Source organism: Thermochaetoides thermophila (genome assembly GCF_000221225.1).
Source record: "Thermochaetoides thermophila DSM 1495 unplaced genomic scaffold scf7180000011820, whole genome shotgun sequence".
Taxonomy (NCBI): Eukaryota; Fungi; Ascomycota; class Sordariomycetes; order Sordariales; family Chaetomiaceae; genus Thermochaetoides; species Thermochaetoides thermophila.
In genome coordinates, this window is record NW_006383036.1 from 912,651 (window position 1) to 930,762 (window position 18,112).

The 18,112-nt window shown below is 55.2% G+C and overlaps 5 protein-coding genes across 5 annotated transcripts; 3 read left to right on the forward strand and 2 right to left on the reverse strand.

Annotated features, from left to right (window-relative positions):
- Positions 1–1,947: 1,947 nt before the first annotated feature.
- Positions 1,948–6,339, forward strand: CTHT_0052560 (uncharacterized protein; the record flags this gene model as incomplete). Its single annotated transcript, XM_006695532.1, has 1 exon — positions 1,948–6,339. One exon carries the CDS (start codon positions 1,948–1,950, stop codon positions 6,337–6,339), a length of 4,392 nt encoding a protein of 1,463 aa, XP_006695595.1.
- Positions 6,340–7,155: 816 nt separating this feature from the next.
- Positions 7,156–8,373, reverse strand: CTHT_0052570 (uncharacterized protein; the record flags this gene model as incomplete). Its single annotated transcript, XM_006695533.1, has 1 exon — positions 7,156–8,373. One exon carries the CDS (start codon positions 8,371–8,373, stop codon positions 7,156–7,158), a length of 1,218 nt encoding a protein of 405 aa, XP_006695596.1.
- Positions 8,374–9,933: 1,560 nt separating this feature from the next.
- On the forward strand, positions 9,934–10,274 carry CTHT_0052580 (uncharacterized protein; the record flags this gene model as incomplete). Its single annotated transcript, XM_006695534.1, has 3 exons — positions 9,934–9,952; positions 10,015–10,163; positions 10,224–10,274. 3 exons carry the CDS (start codon positions 9,934–9,936, stop codon positions 10,272–10,274), a joined length of 219 nt encoding a protein of 72 aa, XP_006695597.1.
- A 246-nt stretch (positions 10,275–10,520) lies between these two features.
- On the reverse strand, positions 10,521–11,497 carry CTHT_0052590 (enoyl CoA hydratase-like protein; the record flags this gene model as incomplete). Its single annotated transcript, XM_006695535.1, has 3 exons — positions 10,521–10,630; positions 10,688–11,071; positions 11,131–11,497. The coding sequence occupies 3 exons, from the start codon at positions 11,495–11,497 to the stop codon at positions 10,521–10,523; spliced, it is 861 nt and encodes a 286-aa protein (XP_006695598.1).
- Positions 11,498–14,327: 2,830 nt separating this feature from the next.
- On the forward strand, positions 14,328–17,418 carry CTHT_0052600 (uncharacterized protein; the record flags this gene model as incomplete). The annotated part of the gene is made up of 3 exons (XM_006695536.1): positions 14,328–14,382; positions 14,489–14,632; positions 14,741–17,418. 3 exons carry the CDS (start codon positions 14,328–14,330, stop codon positions 17,416–17,418), a joined length of 2,877 nt encoding a protein of 958 aa, XP_006695599.1.
- Between the last annotated feature and the right edge of the window lie 694 nt (positions 17,419–18,112).

Consider the following 18,112-nt stretch of genomic DNA (forward strand, 5'->3'; position numbering starts at 1 on the left):
TAATTATAATGATGTTTGGTGATGGCGTTCGTGTATTATACCATTCCTGTCCTCTGAGGCAGCAAGGGTCGGCTTTGTACAGGGTCTTCAGGAAATAAACGCATGCTGTTTAGACTACAAGGGTTTTGCAGGCCGTCCCGGCCATATCTCTTCCTATGTGACAGTAAGAATGCTTGATCGTAAAACTGTGTATAGCCGTGCGGCATTGACACTTTAACAGCAGTGCTGCGCTTCCAAGGTGCTCAGCTGTTCGCTGCGTTACGGTGTTCCAACATCATGTCAAAATCGGGTGAAAGGGGCCTGCGCTTCTTTGTCCTGCAGCTTTGCCGAAAGCTCAAGAAAGCTCAGGGACGATACAGAACTGTGCTACAATCCAAGACGGCATACTGGATAAGTAGGTAAGTTGCAAAACGGATAACAAAAGATTAATTACATTGAGAAAAGATGTATGCGAGAGTAAGCCGGTGCCCCATTGCCACGCCTGCGGTTTTCGCTGCCTATCAAAACTTTCTGGAGTCAACCTGACAACATAAGGCAGATTGCCTTTGAGAAGAACGAGGATATTTTTCTTGGTATCTATCAGCTCCTAATCTTAACCATTCCTCAGTCTTTCAACGCCCCTGTGGCTTCCTATGGTGGTTAGGGGTAGCTCTTCACCTGGCCAGCATCGTAACGATGTGCTGCTTTTGGAGAGCTTTATGTATCATATAGCTTTTCAGCATTCCCTATCCGTTGGCTGGCTAATTATGTATTGTTGGTCTCGATGATCAACATCTACGATGGGATGGTATGGGTGGATGGATGACTTTTGTTGAGTTCGAGGGGGGAGAGGGCAAGATGTTTTTGATGGGCTTGGGATGGATTGGGGGATGCCCGTCCTTGTCCCACACCTATGGGGTAAGTGTCTTCGGGTTATCAGTTATGGTTGGGAGTGGGATGCTGGGAATAAAACGTAAGAATAATTACAGGGAAGTATGCCAATGGGTAGCCTGGGGATGCATTGGCTCTCTTCGAGAGATCCAAGCATGGATTCGGCAGCAGTATTTTCTAGCGGCTGTATTAGACACTTGATTGAGGTGTGCCTGTAAGTTTGCTTCAGCAAACCGCAATCGCAGCGTAATATATGATACGGGCCGCAGCCGGATTTCACGCAGACAAGATCTTGTCTGATGATGCGACTGGCGCAATGGTTGCATCTGACTGTTGCCTGAGGCCGCTGCGCGTCGCGTGGCCCCCCCGCCGCCACAGAGATTCACAGCTCTCTGATTGGGAGTCTTCGAAGTAAGGGCTGTGGTCCGTGCACGCGTGAAGCTCCCTGATCTGGGCCAAGGTCCCCAGCTGCCCAGGCGGCCCATTAAGCGCCTCCAGCTTCCCTCCCCCGTGTTGCAAGGGCGCCCTCGATCAATTTTTTTTCCCTGTCACGACCCAGCCGTTGCTGGAGAGGCACCCTCCTTCAAAAACACGCCATCGCCCTCATCGTCCTGGGCTTGGATCTCCATTCACGCCACCATCCGACCGTGAAAAGAGAAATCGTCTTTTTTGCGTCGGTAATTTTCTCATTGGGACGGGGTTCATTCATTATCTTCTTTTTGTTTTCCCTCTCCCCTATTCCTCTCGCGGGCCCTCGCATCGCTCCTGTTTGGCGCGTCTGTCGGGTTCCCACTTCCACGACTCGCAAAAAAAACAGTCGCGCAAACCCGCCAAAATTCCCCCAACCCATCTCTCATCCTCTCGCGTTCACAAGTCAACGCTGTCCATCTCGCCTTCGACGCGACATTCCACTCGCAGAGCCGGAATCGAGGCTGGATGCCCCCGACTGCGATCCTATCGACGTAATCCCTAATCCTGTGTGTTTGCATCACGCATATCATTCTCATCACCCGATTCCCCCCGTCGGTCGGCTTCGCCCCTTGAGGTGAGGCCCCCATCATCAGACAGTCGCACATCATGGATCCTCCATCCAAGAAGCGTAGCATCTTCGGGGGCATCACAAGCCTCTTCCGCAGCTCGACTGCTCCCCCCGAGGATCGCAAGGGCAAGTCCACGAACTCAAACTCGGTCACCGCGAACGCGCCTTCGCTGCCTCCTCCCCAACCCGAGTCAAACGGCGCGTCGTCGCCCTTCAGCCCCGCGAAACGCGCTTCCGAGGCTCAACTCTCAGTCCGCAAGATCATCCCCAAGCCGCAAGGCCCTTCCAGCAAGCTCTCGCAGAGCGTCTCCGCCTCTGAGATTGCGCATCGTCCCGCGCCTTCGACTCCCGCCCCAGCAGCAGCCACTCCAGTCCCTAAGCGGAGACCAGGCGACAATCCTCACAAGCTCGCCGCCTCTACATCTACTCCAGCTCTGCAGAACCTTCCTAATCCTCCTGCACCGGCGACCAGCTCGAAAGCTACCAGCTTCTCGGGTGCTCCCTCTACACCGCGTCCTAGCATCTTCCGCAACTCGCTGTACGCGCGTCCTGCGCCCGCCACAACCTATACCCAACGCGTTTCCTCGCATCCATTGACCCAGAGCTTCCCGCCTGTCACTCCCGGCAGGCCAGGACGTGCCGCCAATGTCGATATCAACAACCGCATCCTGTCGAACACGGCTTCGACCGAGCTGTTCCCTATGAAGATCCCCGAGCCCCCTCGCCACCTAACCGGTGAGATGTTGGCTAAGGAGGTTCCCGAGGACCCGAACCGTGCCGGCTCTATTTACGCCGACGAGTACCTCGCGCACCTTTGCCCTCCTGAGTTCGATGATCTCCAGAGGCGGCAGTTCTTCTGCATTCTTGACCTGCGGCGCCTGAAGTACGCTGCTGATGAAGTGTTCCTGAAGAAGGACTGGAAGATTAACATCCTAAACTTTGCCAAGGAGTACGAGAAGAGCCGGAGCCTGATTATGCTTCGCTATGGCCTATACGAGTTCAAGACGGTTCGGGCGTCCGAGGCGGTCAAGAGGGAATGGAAGCTGAAGCATGGCATCCCCGATTCTGATGACGAGTCTGGCGCCCCAGCCAAGACCAACGGTGGCGGTAAGAGGAAGGCTGAAGAAGACTTGGAACCGTCTAGCTCTACATTCACACATACTGCTAGCCCGAACAAACGCGCACGCGCTACCGAGGCCCCGGCCACGAATAAGCGCAAGGCGAACGACGAGCTTGAGGAAGAGAGCCAGCCTTCCAAGCTCCAGAAGCCTGGCTCCCCGTCACCGGCGAAAACCCCCTCGGCTACTAAGTCGGTGTTCGAGAGCATCGCCAACAAGACGGCTAGCCCGCAGACGGCTCCCAAGAGCTCCCTGTTCAGCTCTTCCACGGCCGCCAAGCCGAATGGCTCCATCTTCGACAATGCCCAGAAGACCCCCGCCACTAGCTCCAACATCTTTGGTCATCTCTCTGATGCCAGCAAGGATGAAGATAATGAAAGCGACACTGGCTCCGAGGCTGAAGCCGAGGACGAAACCCCGGCGAAGAAGAAGAAGAAGACCACGGTCAATGGAGCTTCGAGCAGTGCACCTTCCGAGGGCGGCGAGAGCACCCAAAGTCGCAGCATCTTCGACCGCATCACCAGGGACGCCAACGGCCAGCCGGTCAGGCAGCTTCCTGAAGGCGGTTTGTTCTCTGGGGAATCCAGGAAGCGTTCTCTCAGCCCTGTCAAGGAGCTGCCTGCCAACAACACCTGGAATGCCAGCGCCGGTATCAAGTTCGCGACCCCGGGCACTTCCTCGATCTTTGGCTCCTCCAACCCTAAGCCACCTGCTACCACCGACACGATTGACTTCGCCGCTTCGACGACGAAGAAACCCGAGGAGGCTGCTGCCCCGGCTGAAGCGCCCAAGGAGGCTACTCCTACCACTAACCTTTTCGGCGCTCAGACTAAGGCCACTGAGGAGGCCCCCAAGCCTGCAGCGACTAACATCTTCGGTTCTACCACCAACCCCACCGAGACCTCGATTCCTGCTGGTTCTCTCTTCAGCGCGAAGCCGGCAACAAGCACGACAAATTCGCTCTTCGGTGCCACCACTTCTGCGGCTGGGCAGAAAAAGGATGAAGAGTCCAAGCCGACCGAGGCTGCTCCTGCTCCCGCTCCTGCCACATCGACTCTGTTCGGTGCGAAGCCGGCCACCACTGAGTCTCCGAAGACGAACCTCTTCCAGTTCGGCACTCCAAACAAGACCGAGACGGCGCCTGCCACCCAGCCCCAGTTCGGCGGCCTCTTTGGCAAGCCTCCCTCAACTGAGACCCCGACCGAGAAGCCTGCCACTACTTCTCTGTTCGGTACGGATGCCTCCAAGCCTGCTACTACTAGCAGCTTGTTCGGCTCTGCTACGACTGCAGCCGATAAGCCCGCTGCTACCAACCTCTTTGGCTCTACGACGACTCCGGCTGACAAGCCTACTACTACTAATCTGTTCGGTTCTACGTCCACCCAAGCTACTTCCGGCTCAGATGAGCCGACGGCGAAGAAGTTCGCCTTTGGTGGTACCACTGAGAGCAAGCCTACTACTTCTCTCTTTGGTTCGACGACTCCTGCCCCTGCGACTTCGACCGAGAACAAGGGCGGTCTTTTCGGCGCCACTACCACCTCGGCTACTCCTGCCACTAACACCAAGCCTCTGTTTGGTAGCACGCCTGCTCCTGCTCAGGAGAACAAGCCGCTGTTCGGCAGCAGCACTACCACCGCCGCGCCCGTGTTCCAGTTTGGTAGCACGCCTGCCAGCACTTCCACGGAGCAGAAGCCTCTGTTTGGTGCTACTGCCGCAACCGATTCGAAGCCCTTGTTTGGCAGCACTTCTGCTACTTCAACTGAGCAAAAGCCTCTCTTCGGTTCCAGCACTACTATGACCGAGCAGAAGCCTCTCTTTGGTAGCATCTCGACAACTGCCACCGAGCAGAAGCCGCTGTTTGGCAGCACTTCGACCACCGAGGCTAAGCCCCTCTTTGGTGCGGCGCCTGCTTCGACTGAGCAGAAGTCTCTGTTTGGCATCACTCCATCAACGACGGAGAACAACCCTGCCAGCATCTTTGGTAACAGTTCCACCTCTACCGAGCAGAAGCCTCTTTTCGGTTCTGCTCCGGCTTCCACTGAACAGAAGCCGCTTTTCGGCAGCACTCCGTCAACCACAGAGAACAAGCCCGCCGGCCTCTTCGGCAACACCTCCACCACTTCGACCTCAACGCCGCTTTTCAACTTCGGGTCTCAGAACACCACGGCAAGCCAGCCTTCGACAACTGGCTCGATCTTTGGCAGCGCCAGCGCCTCGTTCACCTTCACTGCCGGTGGCTCGGATGGCACGATTAAGAACCCATTCGCCTCCGACGGCTCGTATTCGGCTCCTACCTCTTTCAACTTCGGCAGCGGCGACAGCCAGTCCTCGTCGGCTCCATTCACGTTTGGTGCCGGTGGTGGCACTCCTAGCTTCACTTTCGGTGCCAGCTCCGACAGCTCGAACGCCTCCAACAACGCCTCGTCAGCGCCGATCTTCAGCTTCGGAGCCTCACAGCCTAGCAGCACGCCTCTCTTTGGCCAGAACAACCCTCCCGCCGCGTCGAATATTTTCGCTAGCAGCCTGGCTCCCGTCGGGGGAACCTCTACAGGTACTAGTAAGCACGTCCCTTCATTTCTCGAATCCGAAAACAAAGCAAGTGCTTATTCTTCGTTAGATTCCCCTTTCACCTTTGGCGGGGCTTCTAGTTTAGCAACAACCCCCGCAGCCTCTACGCCGGAGCCGTCTGCTGCCAATGCGGCAGCAGCAGGAGAAGATCAAGGAGCAAGCGCTGACGCCGATGAGCAGCCACAGGAGCAAATCTCGCTAACCGACGGCGGCCCGGGCGAGGAGGACGAGTCCGTCGTCCATGAAGTGCGCGCCAAGGCTGTCAAACTGGTGACGGCCGCTGATTCTTCTGCTGACTCTAGCAACGGTTCCGGCGAGAAACCTGCCGAGAAAAAGAGTAACTCGCCATGGAAGGTGATGGGTGTCGGTCCGCTGCGCCTGTTGAAGCACAAGCAAACCGGTGCCGTCCGTATGCTGTTGCGTGCCGAGCCGCGTGGCAACATCGCGCTCAACAAACTTGTGTTGCCGCAGTTTACATACAAACCCGATGCGGCGACCCCGAAGTTTATCAAGTTTGCCGCTGCTAGGGACGATGGGAAGGGCTTGGAGACGTGGATGATTCAGGTTAAGACCCCGCAGTTGGCGCAGGAACTCGCTGCCGCGCTGGAGGAGCATAAGAAGGCGAACGAAAAGAAGGATGGTGAGAAGAATGAGGAGTCGGAGAAAAAGGACGAGAAACAAGAGGAAAAGAAAAATGAGGAGAAGAAAGATGAAAAAGAAGAAAAGAAGGATGAGAAGAAATGAACTCCGTCAATTTGGGGTCAATCCGTGTGGGGTTGGAGTAGCCAAAAAAAAAAAGAAAGAGAAGAAAAAGGTAAAGTAGTTGTGAATGGGGTGAGTTAATGGTCAGACAAGGGTTATCTGAACAAGCCAAAGAAGAAAGAGCAAGGAGCAGAGAAAGCATGGCACATGTCCATTCACATCATGGTCATGGCAATGGGAGGAAAGGAAGGCATTGAAAGAAAGCATTGGTGGGCAGGCGGAAAGGGAGGGAAAGGAAAGGGTATATATCAAGGTAAGGTGTTATCATCCATGTAGTTTATGTTATTGTATGGGTTGTTACTTGTTTGGCACTTTTCTGTCTGGCCCTTGTTTGCCTACTTACCAATTCACTATTAACACTACATATTTGCTCTTACCACCACTATTGCATTAGAGAAAGGGAAACATTGCTTTGTTTTCTGTGATTTGCTTGGTTTCACGATACTTGGCTGGTGTGAATAGGTGAATTGAATGGGTTCGTGGTATAGCTCGGTTGGGTGAGTTTTACTTGCCGGTTGGCTCAGAGAAGGGATACATGTGAATAAGGAGGGCATTGGATGGCAGTCAGAATTGCGAAGAGGTTGAGTACCTATCGTGACCTTACCTGCAGCAAGAAGGGATATGATGTCAGAAAGAATGAGAGGTACCTATTGTCCATTGACGACAGTTGTTCAGATCATTACCCCTCTCCACAATGCCATTCACCTGTGCTCAGTGTGGTCCACACACCTTACAAAGAAATCCGCTTGTATTACCCATCTAACTATCCTAAAGCCTTGTCCCTAGTCAACATGCCGGTCAAGAATAGGACTGTCCCTTTTCATCCTTATTCCGATCAGTATCCTTTCCCTGACCGGAACTGTCGCCTGCATCCTCCCCAGTCCGCAGCCAATCCAGTGAGTAGACGGAGCCGAAACTGTTGCTGTTGCGCCGACTGGAGCTCTTGTTTGTTGTCCGAATCATTTCCTCCCATTCGTTGGTGCTATCGCTCAGTTCCTTGGCTGAGTCCCTCCGGGGTTGAGCGGCCCCTACATCTTGCTGACGCTCGCAGATGGAGCTGCTGCCACGGAGATCGGTTTGGCTGTGCGAGCGGCGCAGATTTCGGGCTGGGGAGATCCGGACGGGATCGTTGTCGATGTTGCTTTCGGGAGAAGGGCTGTGTCGTTCCGTCACCCGCGGCCACTCATTGTGATGATCGTCATGACCTTGGCTGGAGGCCGATGCAGCCTGCTGGTGCCGTCCATGGTCAACGGGCGGCGGGACCCTGACGGGCTGCGCAGACCCCGACGGCGAAGAAGGGCGAGGAGAAGCATTATAAGGCGGAGGTCCGGGTGTTCCCGTCACTTCCTCAGCGACAAAACCCCGCTGAGGAGCCAGGACTGCCAGTGGCGGGTAGCTAGGCAGTTCCTTCTCATACGGTGGCGGTGGATCGTCATATGTGTTCAGCCCTTCCTCCCGGCGCCGCTGCTCCTCCGCCATCTGTTGCTGCTGTTGCAGAATAAACGAGGTCCAGTCGAATGGCGGTCTCGCGGCACCCTGCCGTTCCTGCTGACCCTGGACGCCTTGATGCCGACTTGCCTCAGCACCAACCCCTGCCTCAGCCTCGACATCCCTCTCCCCATCCCCCTGCTCCTCAGCCGACATGCGGTCCGGCAAACCCCCTAACAACGCCAGCCTCTGCCGGCGCAAAGCTGCCAGCTCGGCCACACGCTCCGCATGCCGCCGCCGCAGAGCCCGGTTTTGGAACCAGGTCACTGTCGCGCCGATGCAGAAGATCAAGCCGATCGGCAGCAGCATCCACAGCCAGGGGTACTGCTCGCCGAAGGAGCCTCCAGAGGGTTGGGCGTCGGGAGCGGGTGTCGGGGGGCCAAGGTAGTAGGAAGCTCCTCCGCCGATCGCGCCGTCGCCGCCGGCGGTTTGTGCGGAGGGGAGGAGGGTTTTGAAGGGGTTGGGAGGAGTGTTGAAGGAGAATGGGGGGTAGATGAGTTGTGAGAGTGGTTGATCGGTTAAGGACATGGCTGTGTGTGAGTGTGGTAATAATGATGTTGTTTGATTGAGGAAGAAGGGTCTGGCCCTCGAGAGGGAAGACCTTCTTTTGTATGAAGAAAATCACCGTCGCGTAGAAGGGATAATCAGCAGAAGAGGGATATCAGGAATATAAACAAACAAACAGAGCAGGAAGCATTCGAGGAGAGACGGGGAAGATGGCGCTGAGGGCAAAACCCATGTGAACAGATGCACGAGTGAGCGAGCCTGAGCCTGAGGAGTCGGGGGCTATGCTGAGCATTTCATCTCATCTGTCCTTCAGAGTCAATGCGGGCCATCCAATGCAGCGGTCTTCGCATTCCAATCAAAAGCACAGACCGTAGGTGATTTTTGCCTGATTTTTTTTTTTCAAAGAAGTGCGCTTGGGGACTCGGGGCCAGGTGGCCATTGTTCGGGCAAGGGCATGTGGTTCTTAATTCATTCTGGAAGCTTTCTCATAAAGAGAGGATAGCGATACCCTCTTCTTTGTTGAGCTAATGGGCTATAAAAACAATGACTCCCAGTCTGATCTCAACTGACGATGCTCTGGGGGAACAATGAGCTTAAAACTCAATAGCTATCTTCCCATTAGCTCTCCATCGAACATTCATCAGCTCAAAAGCTCAAGGAATGCTTACTGCTAGTAGCAGCCCCATCGAAAGCAGATTGTCGATCTCCATTGAATTAAGCCACATCCAATTTTAGTTCCCGATCAGAAATTCAGATGAAAGGCCGGCGAAATCACGAGTTGAAGGTGGGTTGGCCATGCTCCCAGTCTGAAGCTGGAAAGAATTAAAAAAAGATCTGCTTGCGTCAGTATGACGTACCCAGACCCGAGAGCCTGATGTGACCTTTTACACGGCCCGAGACTTCTTAAGACCGCAGGTTAAGAGTAAAACATGGGACGAAGCTGCCCGACTCCCGAGTTAAGCGGTTTCCATGGCAACAGTATCTGGAGAGGGTGTCAGGACTGTTTGTGCTGGAAGGGTCAGTACGTGAAACTAGCGAGGAGAGTAAGAAACTAGTTAAGCCATCATCGGCAACAAGTCTTCGATTGCTGTTGGTCTTGGGGATTGACAGCATGGTTGTAGACATAATCGAGGTTAGGCGATGTATTTGCAGCTCCAAGCTTGCTGCAAAAAAGATAAAGACTAGAGCTAATAAGATGCTGATTTGGAAACGACTCGTCCAAAACTATCTTAAATACTCCTGAAGTAGCGAGTTCGAAAACAATGAGGACATCCGAGTAAATATCGAGTTATCAGAGACAAACAAGACAAAAGATAGGAAGTCGACGCCGTTACACGTTACATAAGACGTCTTACAGTGTAACAATAACACCAAACATCATTGGTTCAAGCTCGGTCTCCACTAGTGTAAGAAAGGACGGCGTCTGCTTGTTTCATGACACGGACGGGAGATTTCCACATTTCATCCTCCACCTCATCTTATTCTTCAACCACACCGCTGAGATACGCTCATATATCGAACCTTACTATCTTCTCATATCCTCCAGCGTGTGTCCAGGTGATCTAAGGGAGATCATTCAACATGGTCAGGGCTATTCGCGGTATGTAACGGCTTTGTTACTGGAGAGGCGGCAAGAGACGTTTACTTACAGGGTTTTCCAAGGCGTGCTCATCGAGTGCGAGCCGGCTATCAAGTCCATCATTGTGCACCTGGACAGCATCAACCATGACTTCATCATCGAGGACCTGGACGACCATCACCTGGTGGTCAAGGAAAACATGGTACAGATTTTGAAGCAGAAGCTCGAAGATGTGAGTCATTCATCCCTCGATATTGTCTTTTCGCTTTGTCTGGTTACTTATGATATGCAGCGTCTTCGGGAGACATATCGTCCGGAGGAGCCCCTTGCGGACAGTGACTAGGAGGGAAATGGAACCATGCTTGAGGATCATGAGCTTCTGTATTAAGCTGGTCATAATGCGTTGGCACATGTACAGTTGAGGGTGTGGTAATGGCCTCTCCTTCCTGAACCCCCGCCCCCCCCCAGTTGGTTAGTATTGATATGTGTGGCATTTCCCCCTTCCCTCCCCCAACCCCAACGGCCTTGGAGTTAAGCTTTAATGTATCCAACAAAAAAAAAAAAAAAAACTACCTATACCCCCCAAAGTTTAGAGCTTCTCGAACGTTGGCTTGCGCTTCTGCATGCCAGATAGAAGAGCTGCCGCAACATCTTGGGTCTGGAGCATGGCCGAGTTCCAGACACCAGTGTACCGCAAGTCTGCGACGTGTTAGCCATTATCACTCAGCAGGTTCGAAAAAAAAAAGAACGACATACTCTCCGCAACGGAGTGATCCCGGCTATGGTTCAACAGCTCCTTGGTACCCTGCACAGCGACGGGGCTCTTGCTCGCAATAAAAGCGGCCTTTTCAAACGCCGCGGCCAGCGCGGCGGCTTTATTGTCGCAGACCTGGCTGACGAAGCCAACCTGCAGGGCCTCGGCAGCGCCAAAGTCGCGGGCCGACAGCGCGACGTCCTTCACCCACGAGAAGCTGCCGACGACCTTGGGCAGGCGCGCCAGCGTGCCGATGTCTGCGGCCAGGCCGATGTCGACCTCCTTGACAGCGAAGCGGGTGTCCTTGGCGCAGATGCGCACGTCCGCGCAGCATGAGATGTCGATCGACAGGCCGATAGAGATGCCGTGCAACACGCAAATGACAGCTATAGAGGTCAGCCGTGTTCGGTGTATGTAGATACCTTGCTAGCATGGATAGACACACGCTTCTCGCACTTCTCAATAGCCGAGATCGAGTCCTGGAACTCGGCGATATGCCGGCGCAGCTTGGTCGCCGTGCGGGCGCCGTCCAGGCCGTCCTTGTTGTTGAGTATGCTGCCCTCGCTGGCAGCGACGACGTCCAGACCAGCGCTGAAGGCGCGCTCGCCGGCGCCCGACAGCACGATGGCACGCACCTCAGGGTCAACCGACAGCTGGTCGAAGACACGCTTCATCTCCAGCCACATGGCCTCGTGGAAGGCGTTGAGCTTCTCCGGGCGGTTGATCTCGACGTGCGCGACATAGGGCGACGGCGAGGTAACGTTGAAGTATTTGTAGGAAGAGTAAGCGGCGAGAGGTTTGGCTTGGGCCATGATGAAGGTTGTGGTGATGTTCGGTGGTTGGTGTGAATGGAAGTGGAGGATGGTAGCTGTTGGCGTTGGTCAAGGACGAAGGATGTCACTGTCGGGCGTTGAATCAACCTGGGATGCAGCAAGAATGGCGAATCGCAAAGCCAAAGGGAATTCGATTACATGATTCCAGGCAAGACGTGAACTTCATCGGCGTCGAAACCCTTTTGATGTTGCTCTGCCGGCAAATGGGACCCATCAAGATCCAAGTTGCCGAGGCCCAGTGCGGGCCGGAGACAGCTTGATGGGGCCGGCCCGGAGCATTGGCGCTTTGACAGGTTTTTTTTTTTTCCTTTATTATTTCCCTTTTGGAGCAGCCACCGCCCACTGGCAACTGCAGCAGCCTGAGACCGGCTGGGGCAAAAGAGGGAGGCGGGGTGGTTAAGCTCAGCAAGGAGAGGACGTCATGTTTTTGCCGGATTGAGCTGACGGTTTTCGAAGGTGGGGGTCATGGCATGTGAAAGTCGCGGCTTTGATGGCCGGCCTTCCAGTAAACACCGTATTGGCATCGAAGTTTATTGTGGACGTTGGGATAGGAAGAAGAAGCTTATGTTAAAAGGTTGTGGAGAGTTTTGGTGATTGCTAATCAGTAAAATTGAGATCAAAACATCTCGAGAGCTCAAGAATGTTGAGAACAAGTCGTCGTCATCTGCAGTAATCCTTATCACGCAACTCCATGAAGCCTGCAATTGGCGACATAGGCCAATACCAAGAAATATAGCGTCCACTAGAGTATGTATATAGAAACGGCAAATATAGCCGCTTACACAAAACGCCAAACACGATTTGCGCTGCTGAGTCGATCCGCAAGCCAAGTGTTCCGCCACATATGGACGGCTGAAGCCTGCTTGTGCATGGAAGCCGATCAGTCATGCAGACCGCAAACGGGGCCGTTGATTAATTTCGGACGGTGCAGCTTGTCCTCACGTCTCGAGGCTGATCGACTTTTGGTCATTCCCCGTTTCCAAATGATGGGAAAGTCGACCCCATGGACATGGGAGAGAGCTGAGATGAATGGAAAAGCAAAAGAGGCGAGACCATCGTGCGCTAACAATTTTGTATATTTACACCCAACAATGAGCAACCCCTGTAAGGCCAGCCAGGGCGCGCGATCAGTGGGATCAGTGGGGCTAACCGAACTCTACCCACAGTGCTGGGAACAAGCAGACCAGGAACCCAAGAAGCCGGCTGCCCGTCTACGGTCCATTGCCCATGGCTCATTTCCCATTAAAATTTCTGCTCAGCCGTCGACAACCTGGAAAAATCGAGCAAAAATCTCCTGGACGTGGTGTCGAACTTGAACTATTCCCATCCCTTGCTTATCCTGCCTGGAAGGGACGGCCGCTCGTGTAACCGGGCCGGAGTGAGCCCTACACGCAGGATTCTTACGCGCTGCTGCTACGTAAGTAACAGCTCTGCCGTGCCCCCCCTGTGTGCCATCCAGCGGCAACCAGCGGCATCCAGCGACAGGTGGGTAAACTGAAAAGAGGAGCTGTTTTTGGCCTTGGCCTTGGCCTTTTTAGCACACGCATCGCCATATGATCGCCCTCCGACAGAGCTCCAAAAGCCCCAAGAAACACCCAAGCAGAAAAACGCCAATAAACGGACAGCAGGTCCACGCACCCCTCGTCTGTTGGTTTATTGCTCCCCCAATCACAGAAAACGGTAGTCGGAGCGTCGCCGCCGCCAAACATTAACGGCTAAGGACGCTGGGACCACTGCTGCTGCTGGAGCGGGCCCAGCGTGCCGTTCACTAACAAGCGACCCTTTTGGCTACTTTTTTTTTTTTCTTCTGCGCGCACCGCAGCAATCTGCCCGCCCGCCCGCCATCTGTCCCTTTTTGGACCCCGACCCGACCGACAGCTGAGGTGACAACAGAAAACAGACAAGGGCAGGAGACCAAGGCAGAGAACGACACCACCCACGCAGGTCAGCCTGACCTCTTCGCCATTCCATGCCTCTCTTTCGCTCCTGGCTGCCACCCAACGACAACGTCGACTCCCGCTCTGGAGCTGGATCGAAGCCATAGCCAAAATCTCGAACCGTAACCAGATCAGACCCGACTCGGCCAAATCCACATCCTTAGCTGGACAACTCACCGGAACGCAACCTCAGCGTCTCAGCGTCTCAACGCTCCTGCAGGATACACGGGCCTCCCATGCCATCAAGAGGGGAGCGAGGGCAGCGAGACGAGCCAAACCCAAACCTGAACGAGTGAGAACAATAAATCGCTACGGCCACGACCACTACCACTGCCACAGCCTTCTTGCTTCTAATACGACTGGCCCTGCGTCGCCTAATCCAGTCCGTCTGCACACCTGCTCGAGTGCATCTTCTGTTCCTCGTTTATTTTTTTTTTTCCTGTCGCCTGCGGATATCTCCCGGGAGGGACTCTGCGGCACGGCCGTCGTTTGCCATCCCATCTTGCTAGAAGCTATTTATACCCTAATACGCCATCGGCCATAGTCTATAAGCCTGCTCCTCCTTCCTTGGCCCGGCCGACCCGGACCCCGAGCCCCCGACCCGATCTCATCTTGGGCCTACTTTTTCTTTTCTTCCCCACGACCGACGCCCTCGACGTCGCGCTCATCCCGACTGCTTGCATACATTTTAAGCTACGCATACTTTCCTTCATTTATCTCTTCGCTCGCTTCTCTCTTTTAACACATTGCCGACTCTGTAAGGGTCGCGCATCGACCTGACGCCGACGATACTTCTCCTCTCTCCATAACACACCACCTTCGCCAGACGCATCTGCAGAGCACCCCCGGGCTCACTGCCCTCCCAGACGATCATGGCTTCGCAAAACGCAAACCGCCCCGAAGTGGGCGACATCCTGATTGTCATCCGTAGGTCGCACTCTACCACCAGCAGCGCGGCATAATGTCCCCCGCTGGGCAGCATGTGATGATGCAGAAGCGACAGGGGATGTAGTCCACGGCTGACACCTCGCAGACGACTTCCAAGCTCGCAGTTCCGATGAGTTGACAATGTCAAAGGGCGACCGCATCGAGCTTCTTGAACGCGACGACGAGTTTGGTGATGGCTGGTTCTTGGGCAGGCACACTGGCAATGGCAACACCGGCCTGTTCCCAGAAGGTGAGTGAATCTGGTTGATCTGAGAATAAAAATATTAAATAAATTAAAAAATAAAAAAAAAAGAAAGATATAAAAATACTGGGTTATGTGACTAATACCACCTTCCAGTATATACACGCCCGGCTCCCAAAAACACGACGACGCTTCCCCAGTACACGACGCCAAAGCCAACCTACAAGCCTGCGAACGAACTTGCCACGGATTCCACTACGGGCCAGGCCGAGAACAGCCAGAATGCCGCCGCCGCCACGCCCGCGACGCTTCCTCTGAACACCCCTTCGAGCCAGCCGGCAGGCATTGGCAGCCCCAGCTTCGGTGCGACTCGGCCGACCGCCAGCCAAGACAGCCAGGTCCTGAGCGACACGATCAACGTTATTAACGAGCACATCACGGACCTGAATACGGCTCCGGGCAGCGCTTCCCTGCGCAATGGTAACGACTCCGGCAGCGAGTACAGCGCTACTTTCGACAACCGGGTTTCCTACATCCAGGGAGAGGAAACGGACGAGGAGGAGGGCGAACCGACGTACACGCGCCAGGAGGTCGAGGCATGGACTCCCGACCAGGTCGCCGAGTATCTCTTCACTGTAGGCGTGGAGAAGCACCACTGCGAGGTTTTCCGGGATCAGGAGATCACGGGCGAAGTCCTGCTGGGGATGGACCAGACTTCGCTCTTTATTAAGGCTCTGGATCTGGGGTCTGTGGGCCGCAGGCTGAAGACTTGGCAGAAGATCAAGCAGCTCCAGGATGAGGTCAATGGCGTCGGCGGTGGCTCGAATAGAACGACTGGGAGGTATGGTAGCGAAGCAGGGTCTGAGGCAGGGAGGAACCGCAGTAGGACCAATACGGTTACAGGCTCGAGCCAACAGCAGCGCTACCCCTCCGGAAGAAGCGAGCAGCCTCTCGCCATCCACACCAAGCGCCTGTCGCAACCGAAACTGGACTCTTACGAGCCCGTCTCACCCGTCTCGCCGCTGGTCGAGAGCGCACCCCGTACGTACCACGACAAACGCCCCTCGGCTGCATCTGTCCGAGATTTGCACCACTCCCGTCGCCACTCTTCGACTGACTTCCGCTATCCAGGAACCACAGCTGGTACGCAGTCCGCGGCCCCCAAAGGCCCTGCTGGTGCTTCGGCGGCCATGCGGCACGACGGCTCGCACAAGAAGCAGCCCTCTTTCGACCGGAACTGGACCCTGGGCAGTGCCGGCCATCGCCCGCCCTCTTCGGGTGGTCTTGACGACGAGCTGGACGATCCCCCGGCGGGCAGGCTTCAAGACTCGGCGGTTGAGCTGGATCGCGGCTATTTCTCGGGTCCCGACACCGACTCCCGGCACCGCGGGTTGGCCAAGAAGCGTGACAGCGCTCAGTCTCCCAAGACCAGTTATGCGGAAGAGCAGCGGGTGCGCAGCGGCACGGCGCTATCGAGGCACTCGAGGCTCGGTAGTGTCGAGTCGCTTTCTCCGGCCGCCCAGAAGTATTACGGCGTGACCAACAAGCGCACCTCGTCCAATACCACGCAGGAATCGCTGCGCCATCTGTCGACAGGAGCCAAGGAGACGACGACACCGACGGTCACCCGGCTCGATAGTACCGCCTCGGACCAGTCGCGTTCGTCCCCCAAGTCGGCTATCAAGAGGCTCAGCCAGGTCAATCACCCCGATTTCAATGTCGGCATGATGCTGCGCAGCGGCTTCAGCGGGCTCCGGGCTGCTTCGGATGCGGTCACGGGCAGCGAGAAGGCCAAGCTCGAGTCACCGGCTAAGGATTCACCCATGTACTCGCCGGCTAGGACCGGTTCGAGCACGCCTTCGGCCGGACCGAGCTTCGAGTTTGAATCTCCCGACACGACTACCCCCAGTGCCGGCAAAAGCCCGAGCGTCATGACTGGCGGGTCGGCGGCGACCACGACGGGCGCGACTAGCCGCGGCGGGCGCAAGAAGACCAAGCAGGAGACGAGTGCCTACACGCGCGGCCTACAGCGCATCAGCCCGCGCGAGGCGATCAAGGATGCTGATTTTAGCGGCTGGATGAAGAAGCGCAGCGCCAATCTCATGGCGACGTGGAAGCCGCGGCTGTTTGTACTCAAGGGCCGGCGCCTGGCATATTACTACTCGGAGGACGACGAGATGGAGCGCGGGCTGATTGACATCTCATTCCATCGCGTGCTGCCTGCAGATAATGAGCGTTTGACTGGGTTGCATGCTACGCTTACCGGTGCGGCGAGCTCATCTGTCGCGCCGCCGGGTAGCGAGCATCTCCAGACGAGTGCTGAGACCGAGGCTGCGCAGAGTTCTCGGCCGGGCGAGGATGATGGCGATGATCAGGTGTTCATCTTCAAGCTTGTTCCGCCGCGCGCTGGCCTGTCGCGCGCGGTGAACTTTACTAAGCCAACTGTGCACTACTTTGCTGTGCCGAACGTCAAGCAAGGCAGGCTGTGGATGGCCGCGCTGATGAAGGCAACCATTGATCGTGATGATACTCAACCCGTCACATCGACGTACCAGCAAAAGACGATTTCGCTGGCCAAGGCTCGGCAGATGAGGCATCGCCCGCCGGCGTTGATGGGGCTTGATGAGGGGGACAAGAAGGGGGAGGATAATAAGAAAGGGGAGGGAAAGAACGGGCTGGGGATTCATTATAGTGAGGATGGGGGTAATGAGAGCGGGTTGGGTATGCCGCGGGCACCGCAGAGTGCTCTGCCGGGGACAGGATCCGGAGCGAGTGGTAGGGGTTTCGGGGGGCTGGGTGAGAAGGAGTCGTCGTTGCTGCCGCAGAGTGCTTAGGGGGCTGCTGCTATGCAGGGGTTATTGGAGGTGGATGTGTGACAAAGGGGGAGGAGAAGGCGATAGGAGTTGTGGGGGGTTTGGGGAGTTTTTTTTTTTTATTCGGACGCACATAGTTTTTTTTTTCCCTTTTTTTGTATGGTTTTATCTTCATGGAGTGGACTCACACTGCGAGGCAATGCAGTGCTGCGTTCCAATGGCTTCATGCCTGTCATCAGTCTTCCTTTTCTGCTGCTTCTCTTCTTCACCTTCAGATGGATCTTTGATGGCTGAAATCAACTTCTTCCAATACCCCCCTCACCATTTGCTTCTCTTCTAAGTTTTTTTTTTTTTTTTAAGGAAAGTAAGGAAATGTTGGCTGCGCCAGAGTTTGTTTGGTGCTTCGGTTCTTCAGAAGACGATTGGTTCAACTTGAGGAGCAACACATACCTCTTTTGTGTGTGTGTATGTGCATGTGTGTGTGTGTGTGTATGTGTGTGTAGGTGGGTGGGTGGGTGGTTGTCCGGATTCCTTGGACTTAGGATTAAGATTACCTACGGCTACAAAAACTGCTACTAACACACTACCGCTACTGATAAGCAGTAGCCATAGCCCGATAGATAATGTGTCATGTATGTATAGCCAGCCTTTAAGAATGAGAGGAGATGGGTGCGGGATGGCGTCGAAGGGTCAACAGCTTCAGGAATGAATGAGT